This window comes from Onychostoma macrolepis, chromosome 05, assembly GCF_012432095.1.
Source record: "Onychostoma macrolepis isolate SWU-2019 chromosome 05, ASM1243209v1, whole genome shotgun sequence".
Classification (NCBI taxonomy): Eukaryota; Metazoa; Chordata; class Actinopteri; order Cypriniformes; family Cyprinidae; genus Onychostoma; species Onychostoma macrolepis.
The window spans coordinates 15,932,582-15,955,975 of NC_081159.1; the positions used below are offsets into that span (position 1 = coordinate 15,932,582).

The 23,394-nt window shown below is 36.9% G+C and overlaps 1 protein-coding gene across 1 annotated transcript; it reads right to left on the reverse strand.

The window, feature by feature from the left end:
• Positions 1 to 7,754: 7,754 nt before the first annotated feature.
• exoc3l2a (exocyst complex component 3-like 2a) lies at positions 7,755 to 22,961 on the reverse strand. The gene is made up of 13 exons (XM_058774604.1): positions 22,819 to 22,961; positions 19,456 to 19,985; positions 18,212 to 18,432; positions 17,071 to 17,845; positions 14,553 to 14,667; positions 14,337 to 14,447; positions 14,070 to 14,170; positions 13,666 to 13,776; positions 13,047 to 13,182; positions 12,843 to 12,965; positions 12,607 to 12,762; positions 12,204 to 12,325; positions 7,755 to 8,878 (listed from the first exon to the last, which is right to left on the reverse strand). The coding sequence occupies exons 2-13, from the start codon at positions 19,968 to 19,970 to the stop codon at positions 8,557 to 8,559; spliced, it is 2,808 nt and encodes a 935-aa protein (XP_058630587.1). The 5' UTR covers positions 19,971 to 19,985; positions 22,819 to 22,961; the 3' UTR covers positions 7,755 to 8,556.
• Positions 22,962 to 23,394: the final 433 nt, after the last annotated feature.

Below are 23,394 nucleotides of genomic sequence, written 5' to 3' on the forward strand. Positions count from 1 at the left end.
ACATTACACACAACGTGTATGTGTGTGTGTGCAAGTGAATTTTTTTTCTGATAAATAAGGATGTCCTGTTTGCTTGAATACACACCTCCATTGTTCAACATAAGTGGTGGCACAGAGGTGAATGACTGACTGACTTTTTATCCTCAGGAGAATGGAGTACATGAGTGTGTGTGTGTGTGTGTGTGTGTGTGTGTGTGTGTGTGCATGCGCGTTTTTGTGACAAATGAGGACATAAATTTGTATAATGACAAGGGTATGACATAGGTATTACAAGGAGAAGGTGACTTTTCAGGACATTACCCCATGTCCCCACTTTTCAAAACGCTTATAAATCACACAGAATGGAGTGTATTGAAAATCTGAAATAGCAAAGTTTCCTGTAAGGGGTAGGGTTAGGTGTAGGGTTAGGTGTAGGGAAATAGCACATACAGTTTGTACAGTATAAAAACCATTACGCCTATTGGATGTCCCCACTTTTCACAAACGTGTTTGTGTGTGTGTGTGTGTGTGTGTGTGTGTTATCTCATGTCATGTTATTCAACAAGCTTGTTTGGGTGTTCCTGTGTGTCTACATCACATATATGTGTGTGTGCCTATAGGGCTCTGATACAAATCATTTTCCAAAACACTCAAACAAACAGCTAAAAAATATGTGCGTGTACCTTTGGGTAGAAGGGAAAGAGAGTTCATGACCAAGCCTAAAGGTGAGCAGCACTCCCAAAACAAACACACGTTAGGTACTGACAGTTCCTCCAAAGCCATCTGTAATGAAAGGAAAGCTGCTTCTGGGAAATCCATTGTAATATTCCTATATTCCGTTGCCACTGATTAGAATGTCTGATGAAGTAATTAAGTTGTTGTCAGCTGGAGCCAATGGCAGGGGTCCATTACAGAGGGCGGGGCTTATCACTTCATGGACTAAAGGTTTCTTTAGTTTAATCAACATCACACGACAACAAAAATTAGCAGAGATGCTAGATTGCTAGACTAGATAGACCACTACAATTTGATATTTACATTGAGTATAGGGAAATATTATTCATGTAGTCTGTTTTTTTTTGTTTGTTTGTTTTTACTATATGTATCCAAAATAATGTAGTTTACTGAAATCATCGATAAAGCAGTTCACCCAAAAAATGAAAATTTACTCACCCTTAGGCCATACAAGATGGATCCTCACCAATAGATTCCTGAAGTAATCCATATGATTCCAGTCCATCAATTAACATATTGTTAAGTTTGTATGAAATAAATCCATCACCATGGCATTTTAAATTTAAACCGTTGCTTTTGGCCATTTACTAGCACTGGAGAAATCAACATCATAAATAGAGGACTCATATTCTTCAAGATTTTAATTGTTTGAAGTTAAAAACATCTTTGGAATTGATGGAATTGTTTATTACAAGCACCAAGTGGTGTGCTTCACAAGACATTAAGAGTCAAGATTCCTTATTGTCCAACCTGGTCTCATAAAAATACGTACCTCTGCGCACTTTTTGTGTGACACCGTTTCACGTACCTGCACGTTTCGCCGCAGTTTCAAATAGAAATGTCCACTGAGTCGCGCTAAAACACAGGTTCAATATGTGAACCCTGGCACGTTTTTATTACGTAGACATTGGTACGTATTGCTGTTTTTTTATTACGTTGCTTCAGATACGTATTGCGGCGGTTCAGAATTCAAATATCCGGGGACTGTCGCTAAAGGTTAATGCTCTATCGTGTTGAAAATATGCCCTACACCAAATCCAGCCCTAAACGGTCCGTGTACCTTCGGATAATTCGTTTTTTGATTTAATATTGAAATCTGAAAAATGAAAAAAAACGCCACCTTTTTCGTTTTTCATTTGTTCAAACAAAACGAAAAATCAAGAATTCGGCTTCATTTTTCGTTTTTACTTTCAGGGACAGAAAAGGGATAAACTACTTGAATATTCGATCTCTACAAGTGGGCGGAGTGAAACGCCCCTCTCCGCTGATTGGTCTACCAAACATTACAACATAATAATAGTCATAAAAACATAATAAAAGTCTACTATGTATTCTTAAAGTGTTTATTTCTACTACATTTGATCTCTTTCTCTTCAACAAACAGCCAGATTAAGGAATGGCTTGACACAAACAATACCGAGGCAGAGCCTAGACAGAGATTTCTTTTGTGTAGGCTTAAATTCTGCAACCTACCCTGAAATCTCATAAATATTAATTTAATTCGTACCTGCACACACAACTACCTACTAGCCTACATCTTTGGCACGGCCGCCTGATTTATTATAGCTAACCACCCTGCTGAAAAAACAATAGAACCCTGCCCAAAACACAATAGAAAATGTAATGGATTTAATGGTTATGATGGGAATTGTATTGGTGTTAATGGAAACTATAGTGGTGTCTACTGGTATGTGATAGATTCTATTGGTGGGATGTTAAATCCTATTGAAAATGCCCAAAACACACTACAAAAGGAATTTTGTAATGGTTTTACTGGAAAAGCTAATGGTTCATAATGGTATTTTAATGTAAACCACTGGAATTTCTGTGATGGTTTCTAATGGGCTTCTATTGTTTTTTTTTTTTTTTTAGTAGGGCACCTATTAAAATCTGTGTGGCAAAACTGCGCAACGTATGGGAAGCCAAACAACCCAAAAGTGGGAGAAACAGTGCGATATTAAAGAGTTTGCGCCGCTGTCCTGTCATAGGCTCAATGGACCGAGCGGCACGACCGACTCTACAGCGCAGGGAGGACGTGTTTGCTAGCGCCACCGAACTGACAGCGCAGCGCGAACATAAGAAGTTCGTATTTTTCCCTGCACGTTAACATAATGAAGATCAGTATTAAGTTAATAACCCTAAAATAAATGCAGTGCAAAATTCAAAATACATCATATTGAATTTACATACAATTTACAATTTTGAAAAGAGTTTGTTTTTAAATCAATTAATTAAATTTTATTTATTTATTTATTTAATATGTAGCGTAGAGAAAAGCCTGACAAACGTAGCCATTATATAAAATTGCACTGTTAAAGTTAAAGAACATTACCTTGGATGTTCCCTGGTCTTTAGAGACCAAAAAAAAAAAAAAATAAATAAAAAATTCCTGGACCACAAAAAGCAAGGGTATGTTTGCAGCAATAGCCAACATTGTATGGGTCAAAATTGTCAATTTTTCTTTTATTCCAAAAATCATTAGGATATTACTGTAAGTAAAGATCATCCATGAAGATATTTTGTAAATCCCCAAATAAATCAAAACTTAATTTTGATTAGTAATATATGCTAAGAACTTCATTTGGACAAAAGCGATTTTCTCAATATTTAGATTTTTTTTTTTTTTTTTGCACCATCAGATTCCAGATTTTCAAATTCAAATTTTTGGTTGTTTGGCTTCCCATACAACGCACTGCAGCGGAGATTGTATTAGCGCAGACCACTATAAATGTATTTATTCGTGTTAAAACCATGGCTAATTTTCGTAAGGGAACATGGAAACTCAGAGAGAATATTAGATGCGTTGATGGTGGTGAAATTATTACCGACATTAAAACACGTTATTAACATCAACAGCCGGAGTGCTGATGTCTTTTCAGGGGCATAGCTGTCCGTCAATTATGATAATTTGCATTTAGCCGCAAACATGAGGTGTGAGCACCGAGTTCACCTTCAAATCATGACGTCAAATTCACATTTCACTAAAACAGCACCATGGAGGAACAAATAGTCCCATGCCAGTGGGATAACAATATGATTTGCTATAAAGTGCTCTGTGAATAAAACTCAAAATAGAAAAATAGCTAATAGATGTGATGTGAAGGTAAATTACACAAAGTCATATCTTGTCATATCTGTCATATTATTTAGGTTCCTCCATTGTCCAAAACGTAGCGTATTGTCTAAAACAAAAGTTATGACTCGTCGCGCGGCTTTGCCACACAAATTTTGATAGGTGGCTATATAATAAAACAGGCGGTGTGCCAGAGGACTGAAAGGTTCTGCCTCGGTACGGTTTGTGTCAAGCCATTGGTTAATCTGGCTGTTTGATGAAGAGAAAGAGACCAAATGTAGCAGAAATAAACATGTTAAGAATCTGTAGAAGCAGAGGACTATTATTATTATTTTTAAGGACTATTATTATGTTGTAATGTTTGGTTGACCAATCAGCGGAGAGGGGCGTTTCACTCCGCCCACTTGTAGAGATCGAATATTCAAGTAGTTTATCCCTTTTCTGTCCCTGAACGTAAAAACGAAAACTGAAGCCGAATTCTTGATTTTTTCGTTTTGTTTGAACAAATGAAAAACGAAAAATGTGGCGTTTTTTTCATTTTTCAGATTTCAATATTAAATAAAAAAACGAATTATCCGAAGGTACACGGACCCTAAACCTACCCGATAGTGTTAACAAATGCAAAATTGATATAAAAACGTATCGGCTGATGCAACTGTGCCATTTGAACTTCCTGTTACTCAGATTTTAACTGCTTTGTCGAACCGTAGTTACACGGGATTCAAACCGGTGCTTCTCGTCTCCTAAGTCCGTCTCCATACTCCGTGAGCTACCGAACAAACTTATCGTCTATGAAAACCCATAGATATGAAGCTGGATGTGTGCGATGCTAATGTTCAAAAGCATCAGTTTTCAAATCTCCCAGCATATTAATAGCCTATTGTTTTGAAGTCATAGCATGATATTCTTCAAGTAATTGTGCAAAAATTACGCTTTAATCGCAACTCTGTAAATTTGTGTGAAAGTGTTCATTTATTTTGGAAACTGCAGTGATATGTACTTATTGGTACGTATTTCATGTCACGCTAAAAAAGTGCACCCAGGTACGTAAATGCCATGAGACCAGGTAGTTATTGTCACTATAAAAAGTGCAGTGACACTCTGACGGCACCCATAGAGGATCCATTGATGAGCAAGTGATGCAATGCTAAATTTCTCCGAAACTGTTCCAATGAAGAAACAAACTCATCTACATCTTGGATGGTTTGAGGATGAGTACACTTTCCATTTTAATGTTCTGTTCCTTTAAAGGGATAGTTCAATCAAAAATGAAAATTCTGTCATAGTCATAATCAAACATAGATTTAATATAACAACAAATAAATTTCCATTTTAAAAACATAACAATACTATGTATGATTTCATCAATATTACATAAAAAAGTCAATTAAATGTTATTTTAAATAATTTAAATAGCATTTATGCTGATAAGGGTAAGGGTTTTGTCCTGTCCATCTCTATGATTTTTCTTTTTCAGCAGACTTTTAATTTTCAAAATGAAGGCAAAATGATATTTAAAAAAATCACATTTGCATATTGTTCTAAATACAGTTTCATTGTTAAGCAATGTTTTTGGCATAAGTATGCATTTTTTCTATAAAATATAAATCATTTTATTGGTGTCCCCTGATTTCATGTCAGCCCTGTTACCCTCATCAAAAAAACCTTTGTAAAATAATGTACATTCAACTGACATCATTTCTAGGAGGTTACATCATCTCTCAACGAGGATTCCCACACTTAAAACACAAGCATATTTCTCTCACTCCTCTATAATGTTCTATTTTTGATGATTTATGGGGCTTGACTGAGGGGGGTCATCATGCAGTGTATAAATTTAAACAATTATTTCTTATGTTTAAGATAATCAATATCTACAAGTACAATCCTTTCAAAATGTACAATATGTGCTTTTGTGAACTTGACTAACTAGCAATTAGCAAATTAGTTTGAAATCAACAAACCTGTTACTGTCAGCCCTGTTACTTTTCAGGGTAACAGGTTTTGACATTTGGGTAACAGGGATGACATAGATTAGGTGCTATATAAATAAATTTGCCAGTGCCATTGCCATTTAGTTAGTATTATTGGTATTGTTACTAGTACTATGAATGGGATGGGATGATCAGTGTCAAAACTCATTTTTTTCCATAACTCATTGTCAATAATGCATCCATGTAAATTCAATTACAAACAAGAGCAGCAAGGTGACCGCAGACCCTCGCCCCAGCAATGTTCAAGGAAGACAAGATCTTGGTCTGGTTTCAGATGATCACAGAAAGACCAAGATCTGATCATCTTCTATGCCTAATAATTGAACCAGATCAGTATATTTGAAGTTCTGTGAGGGAGCTCAGACAAACAGATGGATGCATTGTATAATTACAATAACATTAAAACATTAGATCTTCTAGAAATGTAATGTGCTAAATCAACAATGAACTGCCTTAAACTGAAATATTTACTGTTTACCATTGTCATACAACTAATGCAAAACTGTACAGTATTATCTAAACAAATATGTGCAGTGTGCTGAAGAATGTGTGTCCTATCATCCCTGTTAATCTGGTCAGTCTTGTGACTATGACATCAACACTGTTACTGTCATTCATTTCATAAAAACTGTACAAAAAAATATATATATTTATTTGATACAGCCAGGTTTTTCCCTTGTAACTTTATATTTTATTTTGGACAAAGCCCTTAATTTTTTTCTTAATTGACGTAGTCACTCTCCAAAAGTAGGATGTTCTTGGTCGTCTGAATGACAAATGTAAAAATATAAAAAGAAAATCTAAACTGTGAAACAATTCCAGAGAAAAGAGCGACTAAAAATGCTGCTCATTCATGTGGAAACTATCACATAGTTCTAATTAAACTATAGTAGCCTATAGTAACACTTTAGTAATGTGTCGGTAACAGGGTTGACAAAAATACCAAAACAGAGGTAGAAAAATGGTCATGAAATGATAAATTACATAAATTGAGATGACACAATACAATTTCTTGTCATTTTAAGGTGTCTTCATTTCATGTTTTTTTTTTCAAATCATTTTGATTATCTTATTTCATTTTTGAATTTTCCAAGTGGAAAAGGCACCGATTTCGTGGAATGACCTTTATCTACCCTCATGTTGTTGCATTGTTTCAACATTTTTTTTTTTTTCTTTGAAAGTGAAAGTCAACAGAATCCAAAACAACACTGGACTCCACTGACTTTTACTATATAGACATACATAAACAAATACATTTTTGGGATGCATTGAAAAAAACGACATGTAAATAATAATAAAATATGTGATGTTTTGTGCTGAACTACATCAGTGACATTAGAGAAAAATCCAGCAGACTTCACTTACCTTATTCACGTGTATCTATTTTTACAAGTGTGTGCGTCGTTCTCCTACTACAGTTTGTTTGGGATAAAACAGGATTGTTGTGTTGAAAAGGAAGTGGCCGCCTGTGGTGGTGTGTATACTTAGCTCTGATAAGAGGACTCGTTTGGCACCTCTCAGAACAACAGGAATAGACCAGTTACCCAAAACATCCCTAAGCTGACAGACAGGAGAGCTCAACCGCAACTCAACCCAAACCCACAGAAATCCACACAGCTGAATGAAAGCTGAGAGGAGCCCACCTGCCACTCAAAATCTATAATTAACTGCACTTATTCATAGAACATTTATCATGTAAATGGCATAGAGTAAAACAGATATTAGCACTCTAGTTTGGGGTCAGTAGTATTAATAACAAGCAAATATAAATGACAAAAAAATCTAAGAATTATTTTAATTGAAAATTGTATTTAATTGAAAATTGTTAATTGTATTACTGTATTTTTGATCAAATAAATGCAGCCCTGGTGGGAATTAAAGACTTCAAAAGCATTTTAAAAAGCCTACTGACCCACACTTCTGAACAGCAGAGTATATAAACAAACGAAAAGTATTAAAGAAAACAATAGCAATTTAATTACAATATAATTAATTTCCCAGTCAATGGGGCTTTATTTCTTATTTACCTGAAGCAAAATCACACAAGCATTTAATTCATGTCAGATTTCAGATCTCAGCTCAGATTTGAATAGTGATGAGACATGAAAAGAAATGAGATGTACAAAATCCTAAACTTTAGTACAAAAAAGAACAAAATCGGAGGAATTAACATTCACATTCTTTAAATGTCGCACTCTCAAAATCTGAAGCTGTTTATGCAGTGTAGAATTGTACCTGGTGTTTGACACATCATGTACATGCATCTGCTCTGTGTTTGGTTTAATGTCAAGCTAAAGCAGTGTTTTGAACACAGCCTGCACTAATAAAAATTTCAGCATGTCCCCACTCTACAGTGATGAGTTTCCTGCCGCTCCTCTAAAATCATGTGGCTGTTCACACGACAGAGGTCCAGCCAGTCAGTATACAGCAGTCCAGTAACAGCCTGTATAAAGCGAAGGAAGAATTATAGATCATTTCCTGTCCTTTGAAGTGTCCACTGACTTGTTCCGCTCCAGCTGTGCTCTGAAGGACAAGTATTGTTGTGATTTTACTTTTGCTGTCATAACCTCATCTTATCCTCCTTTTTGACTGGGTTTTGACCACATTTATCTAGTCTGAATTAACTGACTGAGTGCACTTTTTATGCCATCTTTTGCTTAATATAATACTTATTTGATTATGTATTATTTGTTGTGATGCTGTGTATTCATCGTTTATTGTGTCTTTTAAATATCAGGATGCTATGTGTTGTAGTTATGCTGTATTTCTTTATTTTTAAGGTTCAATAAAGCGCTTTGCACGGCTTGATTGTGGTCTGTCGTCGGCACGTTTCTCATTCCGACGACTCCTGCTGCGGTTATGGCGCGGCCGGGCACTGGCGACCCACGATGACACAGTCAGACCGAAGCGGATCAGAACCAGCCCCAGACAGGACATGTCTTTGGCCACTGCGATTTCAGAGAAGAGGGCACGATCTCGGGGCAGATTGATGGAGCTGTCGCTGTTCTCCAAGTCCCGGACAACAGCTAAAATCTCCTGACGGTCGGTCTGATGCACCATCCCACGGACATTCAACATTGCAGAGATGTGTTTCCTCCTGTGAGGAGATGAAATGAGAGAGCGAGGGCATGGTTCATATTTCATATTCATTAAAGTGCATTACAGTCTCTGCCTTTGCACAAAACAAGAAATACATTGCTCACGGTAGAAAAAAACAAAAAACAAATGTAATAATAATAATAAATGCACTAAAAATTATTTATGTTACAGCTATAAATGGCTGATATTAAAATTCTATACTATTTCTTAATAAAATAAATATACTTTTAGTTAAATAAAGCCGTAAAAATTCTGCAAGTGAATTTAGGAATCATAACCAGTGCATATTATTTATATAACATTATATTATATATTTTTTAGGGTTTTTTTTAGGATATAATTTTTAGCTTTTTAGGTCAATGTTTTTATTCTAATTTTAGTTTAGGTCATTTTACATTTACATTTAGTCATTTAGCAGACACTTTTATCCAAAGCGACTTACAAATGAGGACAATAGAAGCAATCAAAACCAGCAAAAGAGCAACAACATGCAAGTGTTATGACAAGTCTCGGTTAGCCTAACGCACATAGCAAAGTTTTTTTGTTTTGTTTTTTTAAAGAAAACGAGTAGATAGAATATAGAAAAAAGAAAGCTAGTGTTAGTTTTTCATGTGAAGCTAGCAGTTAGAGAATAAATATGCAATTGATAGAGGGTCAAGTGTGTGTGGGGTTTTTTAAATAAAAAGAAGACAGATAGATAAAATAGAATTAGAATAGAGAGTACTAGAGTTAGAGGGTCAAATAAAGAGGGAAGAGATGTGGTTTTAGCAGTTTCCTGACGATGGGTAAGGATTCAGCTGTTCTGACTGCATTGGGCAGGTCATTTGACCAGATAGGAGCAGTTAATGAAAAAGTCAGTGAAAGTGATTTTGTGCCACTTTGGGATGGCACAATAATGCGTCGTTCACTTGCAGAACGCAAGCTTCTAGAGGGCACATAGGTCTGAAAAACTGAATTTAGTTAAAGGGGTGCAGAGCCAGAGGTGGTTTTGTAGGCAAACATTAATGCCTTGAATTTTATGCGAGCAGCTATTGGTAGCCAGTGCAAATTGATGAACAGAGGTGTGACGTGCATTCTTTTCGGCTCATTAAAGATTAATCTTGCAGCAACATTTTGGATTAATTGTAGAGGTTTGATGGAACTGGCTGGAAGACCTGCCAAGAGAGCATTGCAATAGTCCAGCCTGGACAGAACAAGAGCTTGAAGGAGTTGTGAAGCATGTTCCAAAAGAAAGGGCCTGATCTTCCTAATATTGTATAATTTTGTCATGTGCTTTTGTTTTTATGTATGTATGCATGCATTATTTAATATTTCTATTTAGTTTTAGTAATTTTAGTATTTAGTCATTTTCAATACCTTATGTCTAATATTTCGGTTTTCATCTAATATTTATATGTTATTTGATTTCATGTTTATTTCAATAACCACATTTTTAATAGTTTTATTTAAAAATAACAACAGTTATTAAAACATCTAAATGTATAGTGTGAAAAAATAGACATTCATTTTGGATTTGCACTTAAAAGTGTTAAATTATTGGTGTTATGAAGATTAATTTTATGTGAGCATTTGATGACAACCACGGGAAAAAATAAGAGAAATTAACAGCACAAATAAATATCCAATATCCAACTTTTGCAATACATTACAAAAAATCTCTAAAATCGTCTGATAAATATGGTACAGATATATCATGCATCAAAAAAAGTTCAGTTTGACTTGATCATGGTGTCTTGTCAGTTACATACATAAATTTGTTCTGATGGTGCTTTGTGAACAAATCAACATTTTTTTTAAAGAATCACTTAAACCAAAGTTTCATCAGTTTCCTTTCAAACCATTCAAAAACTGTAATATTACGAAAAAGAGCAGTCTGCCATTAATTCAGAGAAAAATCAGGTGAAAAATTTAAGCCAAATGTGTTTCTTTGTAATGATCCCTTGACAGCACTCATGGCTCAAAAAGCAAACTCAGAGTCAGCGCTCTATAGTGAGAAGATGGCATGTCCTGCCTATAGATAACAATGTGACAGTGTGAGTCTGTGACAGACTTTCACATAGACAGACAGTCAAAAACAGGAAGCACCACTGCTAAGCACAAAGACAAGTTAAGTAGCCTCCACTTTTTGGCTTTTGATCTCTAGTTGGTGTGTGTGTGTGTGTGTGTGTGTGTGTGTGTGTGTGTTTGATTGGAGTGTGGCACCAGTCAGTCTCCTGTGACCTGGCAGGAACAGGAAGTACTCCACAGCCACTTCCTGTCTGCTGAGGAGGGTCGTGCGTCAGCAAGCAGGAGCACTGCCAGCCAGTGACTGACTGCGCACACACACACACACACACACACACTCCTCTTCATTCAAACAAAAACACTGGACTAAAGTGGGGTCACATCTCATCCATTCCCCTGTTTACTGTCTGCTGTTCCCTCCCGTCCACATAAAGGAAAGTTGGCACTGAGATGGAGCACCACGGTAACTATTTTCAGTCAGACATTCTTAGAGTGACCTCAGGAAACAGAGAGGTGTTGTGAAAAATAGTCCTCAAGGAAATGAGAGGGGAACATGTCAAATTTTTCATGAATGAAAGCACTTTAAGACGACAGAGTTCAGGTTCTACCCTTCCGTAGGTCTAAAAGTGTTTTAAAAATTGTATTAATGTAATAGTTACGTAAACGGACAAAGTCACATATTAATATTCTGAGTGCTGTAAGAGCTAATAAAACATGTTCCTTCCGGTTTTATGCTATATAAAATCTACATCCTGTTCTACATTTGGCTTCTGTTTTATAGCAGTTTTTAAACAACACTTGGTTCCAGTCTTTAAAGTTTATTGGTCAAGATGCTAAAGGGCTGTTCACACAGAATGCTTGTTTGCATTCCACCCTCATTTTTCTATGAAAACATTATGTTCACATCTTTTGCTGCATCTCACGGAACACAATGTTTTAAAAATGCTTGTAGATGTTGTTCAACTTCTACGCCTTGTCTCTACACATTGCGTTTTTTACATTCCACTGCTTTCCATCTTGCTTGTTTAAAAGCAAAAACGTGTTGTGTGTGTATTGTACAGAGCATGTGATGTGGAGTGGAAGTCAAGCAGTTAGTGGATTTGTCTGGAGCGAGGTGTGGCTCAGAGAATCTTTGTTTTCTCTCACTCCATGATTGTTTTCATAATTTCTCAAACTAATGAGGACATGATAAACCCGAACTGGAGCTGATCAGAGGGTATGTTAGAACCCAAACCATACACTTGCCATTTCTGGGTATCCCTGCTGATTCTTGAACCCTTAGAGTTGTGTTTTTGATTCGTTCGCCTTGGTGGTCTTACCGTATATCTGGAAATTCCCTCACCAAAACCCCAACTTCCATCTGGATAGAGGGAGTTTCCTCCAAAACTATGATGTCAGCCAGGTGAACAATCACACTGTCCAACCAGGAGGAAGTTGACTCCTTAGGAAAGGGCAAAAAATAATTTAGAAAATGTTTAAAATTATCTAATTTTGGTGTTGGCATTTTTGGTTCTAAAATAAAAAATAAAATACAGTTTCAATTTGATTTGTAATGGCTTGTTGCAAATCACATTTTTTTATATTGACAACCATAGTTTTATGCTTATATTCAGATTTATATATTTAACAGTACAGTACCTAAGGTCGCAAGGGGATTATCATATTTGGAAATTATTTAAGATAATGTAAGGCATAGCCCTGATTAAACTTAGTGGCACTGACCAGATCTTTAAAAAGAGCCTTCAGCTGTTTGGCCTCATCCTGCAGACGGAATGCCACTCTCTTCCTCATTTTGAGTGATGTACAGATGACCCGCCCCCTCATGATGGCACGAACATATTCAACCAGGACCCGCCTGTGCACCTCATTCACCAATGCCTGATAGTCAATCAGATGAGCAATTAATCAACCAACCAAACCGTGAGTGTGTGAGAAAGCATGTGTACTCTAAGTTGTACCTGATATGGAGGGCAGTCCATTCTGCGGAACTTTTTAAAGTGCTGTTTAATAGTCATCTCAATGCTCTCATAGGCCTCAATGTTTTCCAGCCACTTCCTCTTCACCAGCTTATCGAAGAATGGCTGGAATCATGCCAGAAAATCATCAGTGAATGCTTTAAGAATCAAATCTGGGCCAGATGTGAATGTGTGCAAGGGTCTCACCCTGATGTTTTCAAACAGTATGTCCGAGAGAACTTGCACTGACTGGTTAACAATTCTCTCCAGAGATGATTGAGCTCGCTGGGAGATGTCCTCACTGCCAAGGGCATCACACAGATGACAGCGCTCCACAAAACTCCTACAGAGTTCAACAAAGGATTTAAATCAGTAAGTATAACTTACTTATATAAGTAAAAATAAGTCAACTTCAATAAGTCTTTTTATATTACTTGTATTACCCTTGGATGTCTTTCGTGAACATTGTTTTAAGCTTGTGCATCTGGGTTACTGATCAGTTGAGTCATGATTCTCCTGACTATGAACACTCACATTCTCTTATTTTGTTTTATATTCGTTACAAAATATACATTATTATAAACTGAATATTCTTTATAAACCCTCAACATTTTCTGGCAGAAAATTACTGCTTTTTTCTACTGGCAGTGTATTTTTGACATTAGCTCAGTGATTTCTACTGCATTTTTTTGTCAGGAACCTCCATTCTTCAAAACATAAATGTAATATACAGTTCTAAAGACTTTTACAGATTTTTTTCAGTCCTTAAAAACAGCCAGGTTGGGAGAAAATGGAATAGATAGATATAGTGAATAAGATGAAAAACCTGAAAGGTGGAACACAGTTGACAAGAGCGATGGTCCTGGAGACATAACCATCCCCATGATCCCCAAACTCTGACTGTGTGTCATGGAACATCTCAATCTTTCTCTGGAAACTAAATACCACACAGACACACAGATTTCACACTTTTAGACTTCCCAACTCAAAAGGGAGATGAAAAAGACATTCTTTGAATATAATGTAGGGATAACACAATTTCAAAAAGTGCCCAACCATAGTTAGGAACACAAATATTGTGTTGACTATGTCAGAGTCTCTTCTGAGCTTTATAAAGTAAGTATCTAAATATCATTAGATTAATTAATTATACGAGTTCATAAATATTTCTGCTGAGGCTTTTGTCATTATCAGCATTATTATGATCAAACTCTCTTGTCCCCATCTCACCTGTGCAGGAAATCTGCAAGTCCATTCAAGGTGCAACGAGCAACACGAGCTCCTAGTGGCTGACTGACAGCTGTCGATCTGTCCAAATCCACCTTCAGCCTCTGAAACAGATTAAGACACATGGATACAAAAAGATATTCACAACAACCTTATAAATACACATACACTAACATACAGTATTTTGCCAAATGTACAAAGTGGAAGGCATACAGTCAGATTCCAAAGAATGCAGTAATGACTGTACATGTGTGGGATTGATGGTATTACCTGTATAACAGAACGGGCGAGGCCAGACTGATACTCTTCAATGTGCAGCGTCTGAGCCCATCGCTTTTCTTCATCATCCAAAACTTGCGAGAGCTCCGTAGTCATCTTATCCTGCACACCCACATTATACATATTATTTTAACACATCCAATATTTTGTTTCCAGAGATTAATAATTAATGCATAATTTGACTCAAAACTTTTCTAAAAGTGTTACCCAAACAGTTTCGACGCAGTCCTGTTCCAGCCGGTCTATGACATCTTCAGGCAGTAGAGGTTCTAGAGCTTCACACACTATAGTGCCCATTGCTCCAACCGTAGCCAGGACGTCCCTATGGGACACTAACTGTCAGAACTAGTGCATTTTTGTGTGTCCATAAGTGTCCAGCATATCCAAGTTATTTTGTGTATTTATGTAGTTCAGTGTTGGGAAAGTAACAAGCTAATTACAATCTACCTACAATTCCTGCCGGTACTGGGAATCAAACCCGCAACCTTCTGGTTATAAATCCAACTCTCTAACCATTAGGCCACAACTGCACAAATCAAGTCAAGTCAAGTCACAGATTGTGTCAAAGCACTTAACAGTATCAAATTGGAGGATAGAGTGTCAGTAATGTAGAATGATAAGATTAAACACTCAATTTTCAGTTAAAGGCATTTCATTATTGAATTCAGAGATGTCATTGTCTAGCTCAGTTTAGTTTAAATAGTATCTGTGCAATCAAATCGGCGATAATCACTAGAAATTAAGTGTCCCCAACTGAGCAAGCCAGAGGCGACAATCAATCAATAAATACATCAATTTTACTTAAAATTTAACAATCTAATGATATAATATTTAATTGAATCAGAGTTGTATGTTTGATGGCACCAAAACAATAGTGGGGTTTGAATGAATGAACAATCTCAATTAGGGTGAAGGCTCTAAAAGAAAGGGACAGTGATGTCAGAAGAACCAATCTGGGTCTCTCTAAAGAACCATTTTTTCTTAGTCCGAAGAACATTTTAATAATCTAAAAAACATTTTTTCCCACCTCTTGTGCCATGGAAAAGTTTCAGGGATGTTAAAGGTTCTTTGTGGAACCATAAATGCTAATAAATTAATGTCTCAAACTAGAACAGCCAAACACAACAACAACTTTCTATTTTACATAACTGAGTCAAAAATGTAGTACAGGGATTCATTTACATGAATTTCCAGTGCTGAGGGCCACAGATGATTAACTGAATAACTAGTCTAATAGCCATTTGTGGATGGTAAGGGGCAGTGCCAAATTAAAAGTTTTACATTCCAATTCTAAAATGCAGGATAATATCTTTACTTAATCTAGTAATATTCAACTTTTTTTATATTTAGCTCTTTAAACATTCAGCTCTTATGTTAGAATGAATCCATCTCTTCAATGCCACGAATGAGAGAAAGAGAGATGACCATATATGTAGGTGTTTCCATTTGATTATTCCCTCAGCTGAAACATTACTAAAAAAAAGTGTTGTACTGTAGGGTTTTTTTTTTGTCTACTTGTTAGGAAATGTAGTTTGTTACGGGAAGCAGTGACAAATCTTTTTTTTCATTTTGTGATGTACATCTGAGTGTAACAGATTATAAAAAGAGAAAAAAATGTAGGGCAAGGACTTCTGGTTGTTGGCTGTTGACTGGATTTAGGATGTGGGTGTTGGACTCAAAAGTAAAGGCAGATGAATGTGAGGTTGCAAAGGCAGTTTTAAGTGGACTAAATAATTGGGGAAATCCTGCTTACATTGTTCACAATATAATCTATATTTTTTACCCTATCTATTTTCTAACCATGCATTAAACTTTCATTTAAAGGGGTCATATGATGCGATTTCTATTTTTCCTTTTCTTTAGTGTGGTATGTAGCTGTTTGTGCATGTATAAGATCTGCAGAGTAACAAAGCTCAAAGTCTCCCACAAAAGTATTTATTCTATCTAAAAGAGAAGGCTGATCCAGACCAGCCTAAAACGCCTCATTAAAACACGCCCCCCACATCTACGTCACAATGTGGGAATATTTGCGTGATGCCGCCCAAATGTTCATGCAAAGAAAGAAGGTGTGGTTTCAGTAACTGCAGTAGTGTTGATGCAGCCATGTCAGGGAGATGCTGTGTGTTTCTATGCGAAAGCAAAAGCACTTTATTTGGCCTTCCAAAAGTACTGCAATTAGGAATCATTACATCGTTACATTTCCGACATGTGCTTGTGGTGTTTGGCCAATCACAATGTCAGCTGGCCAATCAGAGCAGACTGCGCTTGTTGAAAGGAGGGGCTTTGTAGAAAACTACGTGTTTGAGAGAGGTGGGGCATACAGGAACTACAATAATGTACAGTATTTGAAAAATAATGTGTTTTTTGAACATTAAAGCATGTCAACATATTTTGTTACACCAAATGATCTAATGATCTTTAAAAAAGCATCATATGACCCCTTTAATTAAAGTGCTGAACTACTATCATGCTACTGAAAAATACATTCAAATTAGTAGTGTGTATACTTTAAGTATACAAGACCGGTGTTGTGGTTGTGTACAGTAATTCTCCCAGGTATTCAGTACCGTTGTTGTTCATTCTAATAAACAATGCATCTGATATTAATAGACCTGAGCTCATTCTTCCACTGGGTCATTAAACCAAGTGGAATGTGATTGCAGGAAAGGTGTGTGTAAAAATAGAAAACACACCTCAACGTCTATGTGTACATGTGCAAAAATACCTGTTGTAAATGTTGTAGATCCAGTCCAGCAGTGAGTATGTGTCTGTGATCTGAATGGGTCCACTAGTTACGGTCTTCAGTCGTTTGGCAACAGCCCTGTGATAACTCTGCATGTAGACCTGAAACACACCAAACTCCTCGGGATAAACTGCCACCACATTCCGACGTGCTGCATCCATATCTTCCACCACTCTTCCCCTCAATCGCTCCAAATACATGCCCATCTGCCCTGCAGCGATGCCTCCTGGTTGTGGAAGACACCAATCAGCTGCCTCTCCTACAGCCTCCACCCACCTTTGACGCAGTCTCCTGGGACGCTTGGAAGGCCGAGAATGGTCTTCAGATTGGTCACCAGTTTGGACGTTGGACTGGGCCTCTTGCCGCAGGGCCCAGACCTTGTCAGCCTGCTCTTCCTGTTGTATGACCAGCACCACTAGGCCAAGCTGAGGCCCACTGCAAGGTTGACGTAGCGACTCCCTCACCACATCCCACATCTCTCTCTGAAGAGCCTCATAAAGCAGCTCAACGTCTTTCACTTTGCGCAGCCCAGCGTCCCACATGCTTGGGCCGGAATCCTTACTGCCCGAACCAGCCAACAGGGGGAGCCAGGGAGACGACATGAGTGTGGGAGAAGTTATGTTACTGGGTGTGGTTGAAGTGGGTGTGGTTTGTGTCAAGAGGGAGGGGTCAAGTTCACACTCCCTCTCAAGCTCCTGGATGTGCGTGTCAGCAAGCAGTAGGTCTCTCTGATTAACTAACTGTAGGATCTCCAACACTGTGAGAGAAAGTGAGAGATTGAATAGTGTTACTTATCATTTACAGCCATGTGTTTAATCACTTGATGTGTTGTTGTCTTTGGAACAGGCTGTATATTGACACTGTTCCGATTTTTCTCTCCTTGCACTGAGCTTATCAGGTAGGATCTGCTGCACAAAGAAAGTGTGTCATTTCCTGTCTCTGTGAAAGTGTTTCTTGATTGGCCAGTGACTCACAGGGACTTTTGGACCCTGATACTACTCATTAAGAGCAAGGTGTTATGGGTCAAATATGGAGACCCTTGACTGTGAACAGTTACACTTTGTACATGCCATAAAAAGTATAAACTAATACAGACGTAACAAAAGCAAAAACACGGTTGTACCTGATAGTGGCTCCCTGCGTTTGACCGGTGGTTCTTCTTCTACTGACTCTTCATCGTCTTCCTGCGAACTGCGGTTTGTTAGCGAGTCCCCTCTGAGTTTGCTCAGACTGACCATTCGTAGGAATGAGGGACGTCTGCGACTGTCTTCTTCATTTTCAGTGGTCAGATCACCTGTAGGTATACTGTCTCTGCGCTCACTCTCCTTACGACGGCCTGCCAACCTGAAGAGAGAAGACGCATTTAAAAAAGTCCTTTCAAATACCTTCACAACAACTGCAGAAAATAACTACTCTCAGAAATAACGATCTCTGCAACACTGATTCTCAGTTGGTTGGTTTCAGGTCTGGTCTGAAAAAAGCAAAAATTGCTAAATGCAAACAATGCTACATAACTAATAATATTCCATATTTACAATCATGCACAATTAGGATGGCAAAATAAATGGTGGCTTTTAACAGTGGGAAGAAATGCATCACATTTCTTTTGCTGTTGATGTCAAGAGCTATGGATGGTTGTTGCTATATCAGCTTAATTGGCTATTACACGGCAGATACAAATGAAACATTCCACACTATAATATCATAAATACAATAATGATATTATAGTGTGGAATGTTTAATTTGTATCTGCCGTGTAATAGCCAATTAAGCTGATACATTTTACATTTTATAAAATTCAACTGTAATAAAGACTAAATTAAGCACAATTTAAAAAAAAAACAAAGAAAAAAATAAAATAAAAATAAAATATTCTTTAAAAATATTTTTTTTTAAAGTTTTTCTGTTCCCATAAATATGTCCTTAAAAGTTTTTCCTGATAAAAATCACTGTCTCATAACATTAGAAATTGGACTGATCAAAAATATATGCTTTATAGACAAGTTGGTGCTACAGTATTGTCAAGGGATGTGGTTAACATGGTTTGTTCCAATGCATTGAATGCATGTTATTGATCTTATTGTGAATGATTCATCCATCCAGCTTGTAATTTTTAATCAAACTGTCACAGCTGGGTCTCCCAGTGACAATAGTCAACAACAGTCTTCTCTTTGGCAATGAATGGTGATTTTAATTGATTTTAATATTTAATATATTCTTTTGCCTAAACAGTTCATGATTATACTATTTTTGATTTTTATGATATTTGTGTTTTAATTTTGATCGCCACTTGACGTCCAGTGTAAAAGTCCTGAAACATAACCTCTGAGAACCACTGTTACACAATATACATGTTACCATTCTCACCTCAGTAAAGTCATGATCTCCTCTGAGGCTCGTCGATAGTTCTTTTTTTTCTTTCCTGAGGCAGGTGCTGCAGGGAGCGTGGCACTCCGTAGTGAAGGAGTGGCGCCCCACACATTTCTTCCGGTCATACGCAGCCCCTTGCCTAACTTGCCAAGGGTCTTCAGTGGTGACGAGCCACAGATTCGTTCCAGAGTTCCTCTCTTTTCTTTGGATCCCTCAGTGACCTTTGACCCTCCACGCTGCTCTGAGTTTGCCTCATTCTCCAGTGCTTCACTCACCTGGGATGATCTCTGGTAGTCTTGTCCATTCTCCCAGACCCCACCTTCTTCATTATTCCACCCCATGCCTGCCCACGCCCCCTCAAATGGATTCAGATCGGATGGTGGTAGAATGAGTTCCCCGTTGCTGTGGTTAGTTTTTAGGATGAGTTCACCATTAGTAAGATTGCTCTTTTGGAGATCACCATTGCTGTGGTTACTTTTGATCCTCCTGGGCAGCCTCTTGAGGATGGGCATCCTGTCACTGATTAACTAGAAGACAAAATGGACATTTGTAACATATGTCAGAATCAATTGTCTCATTAAAATCTCATCTCATTTAATTGAAATACATTGGTTGTGAGCATGTAAGAAAAACTGCTGCTGCTCATTTCATTTATGAAATAATCCCCATAGCATACATGAATCACCCCGTAGCATATCTATACAGGTGGAGCTGGGGAAGGTGGAGGGTTTCTGAAGCGTGCTGCAACTGCACTGTAAAAAAAAAAAAAAGGTTGAGCGAACTTAAAAAAATTTTTTTTACCAGCTTCAGCAGATTTTTGAGTTTGCTCAACTTATTTTTGTGGGAGATTCTCAAATTTTTGTTGTATAAACTTAAAATGACAAGTTGAGAAAACTCAAAAATCTGCTGAAGCTTGTTGCCTTAAAATTTTAAGTTGGCTAAACTTTTTTTTTTTACAGTGTGTTACAGCAAGCACTAGCCAAGCATTTGAATGTTGAGCAACAAGCTCATAGGCTTCTGATACAAAAAGAACCAATCAGCTGTGCCATGTGATAATGATTTCATTACGTCCGATTGAGCTACACCTATCGGTACAGGTTTTTTCAAACAGTTTGACATCCAATTAAATTCCATTGAGGTCAGTTACTTGTAGTAATTAGATTACATTTGAAAATGTATATATTTTATTGATTATATATATAACTATTCATTTTTTATTACATTTACTTATTAAATTCATTTAAACAAGATTTTCTTGGATACTGTATCATGTCAATAAGCATGTCTGAAGTCCATTATGTGTCCTGCTTAAAGGTAACAAGAGCTAAAACCTGTTCAAACCGCCTTTGTCAGGTCTGTCTTAAATGACTTTGCCTTGTTGCATTCTCATTGTTCAGTATTCCGGTGAGCCGAGTGCATTAACAGCATATGTATGTGTGTATGTGTGTTCTTTGAGGACATTAGGAGTTTTTAAGCTCCTATAATGGAAGCTTCCATCCAGATGTGTCAGAATAGTTTCCTGTCCTCAGAGTTTCTCAGAACATACACACTCCTTACTCAAACACAAACTCCACACACACACTCACTTTCTGCAAAGTCTCTCAGGGGATTAATAAAGCATCTAACAACAAATTCTACACAATCTGCAATCTACGTGCTAAAACGGTCAGTACTATAGTAGTAAATCTATCAACGGGTCAACATTAAGAGCATTCCTTGTGCAATTTGAACAAAGACTGAAATATATATTAAGATAAAGAGGTGAAGATAGAGTAGAGAGAGAGCGGGGGAGGAAGGGAGAGGGAGGAAGGTGCTGTTGTGTAGCACACAGTGACCCCTGTGATTGTGTTTCAGCATCCCTGCTTTATTTCTAAGCAGAGTTCCCCTGTTGTGGTGGTTAAAGATCTGGGCTGGGAACCAAAAGGTTCTAGGTTCAAACTCTTTAGTTTCATCAATCACAAGCATCACCATTGTACCCTTCAGCAAGGCATTTGCGTCAGCTGAATGAGCACTTGCATCTTTCACCTAAATCAAACTGACCCATTTGGTTATTTATTGTCTGGATTCCAGGTGGACTTCTGCAAGTATCTTTGTTCTTACATAATTCCCGGTAAAAGACAGGAAAACATCACTTGTAAATAATGTTGATGTTTAGAAAGGAACAAGATGTGCATTTCTCTAATAATATGTATATGTTTAGAGACAGACAAACATTAAACGAACAATAATGGATGAAAAAAAAAATGTAGAAACTGGACGGCCACAGAATCTAATAGTCTGGACCAGAGCTTGATTACCTATATAAAGGAAATGAAAGCACAAAGAATTGCTGAGTTTTAGCAAGAAAAAAATGTGCTTGGCAAAGGATTTCACTCTATCAGCATCAGATAAATAGCAGAGTAACAATTAATCAGCACAATTAACAAGGTACAAAAACAAGCAAGCAAATTGAATAATGGGAACTGTGATTAATTCCATTGGCATCAACACCAATAACTCAGACTTCTGATGACCCTTCAAAAATATGTTCTGAGAATACACTCTGGCACAGAGCAGTCTGCAGGACACTGGATTATTTGCTCTCATTTGTTTAGTAAAAGCTATAGTCTACTAAAAACCTGAATTCCAGGAATAGTAATTTCAATGTATATGCAGTATAATGTTTCGAGCTTGAGCTGTTTCATTTGTCAAGCACTAAATGAGGCATTTGGAGTATATTTTGTTATATATTAACATTTACACAATTAACTGATTAATTAAATTCAGGATGATGAGTACCTAATAATTATTAACTTACAAAATAATAGACTAAAATATATTTTTTAACATTATTCATGTCATGTGTTTGAGATCAGATCAGGGAGCGAGAGTAAAGTGTATATGAATAACTAATTAAAATTGTCATTAAGAATTTTAGAAAATAAATAAATGTGTGTGTGGTCATATGTCATGCATATAAATTTGAATTATTATGGACAGTTATAAAGTTAGTTATACATTTTATATATATGGTTACTCTTTAGACATTCTGCTAGCTATAAGTAACTTTGCAACTGCATATCAACTAACTGTATATATTAAATTCATTTCTGTAAAAACTAATCCTGTAATTCAGGTATCATGTGATTTTAGTTTTAGAAAAAGGTTTTAGTTTTAGATTTTTGTTTTAATTTTGATAACATGTTGAAGTACATGTACAAATCTTAATCTGAAGCAATCATGTGACTAATTTATTATCTGTATTTACAAAGAAAACTGTAAAACTGAATTTTACTGATAAAACAACTAATAATAAAACTCGAAATATATGTATTAATAATAACACAAACATACAAGCAAAAGGACATATGCATCACTTACCTTACGCTGCAGTGGGCAGTCAGCTCAGGGCAAATCCATTCCAGTGTCTGTGAGAGTGATAGAGAGCCTATCAGTAAGAGAGGGGCAAAGTGTGTGTGTCTGTCTCCAAGATTTTGGGGCCTTGTATTGGAATGTCGGAGGCAGCCGTTCAGTTTGCAACCAGATGATGATGCATTTTCCTGAGGAAAAAGAGACACCCTCCCTAAATAAACAGAAACACACACACACCACTTTATATATATACATACACACACACACACACACACACACACACAACACCAACAAATCATGTACAGTTTCAAATACCGTTTTGACAAACAGTGAACACCTCAACAGTTACTTTTTAATAATCATGATGTTCCTATTCTCAATAACCTTTATCTTAAACAGTTGACATACTAAAACTCTCCTATTAGAAGAGATGTAATGGGCTATTCCTGTAATTGTCATATACCAAGAATAGTTATTGGCAGTTGCTTTATTTCAGAGCTCTTCTGACTCGGTTACAGATAAAAATGAACAAAAACAATATACGCATGACCCATCAAAAGTCCGCCTTTGTGCAAGGCACTTAAC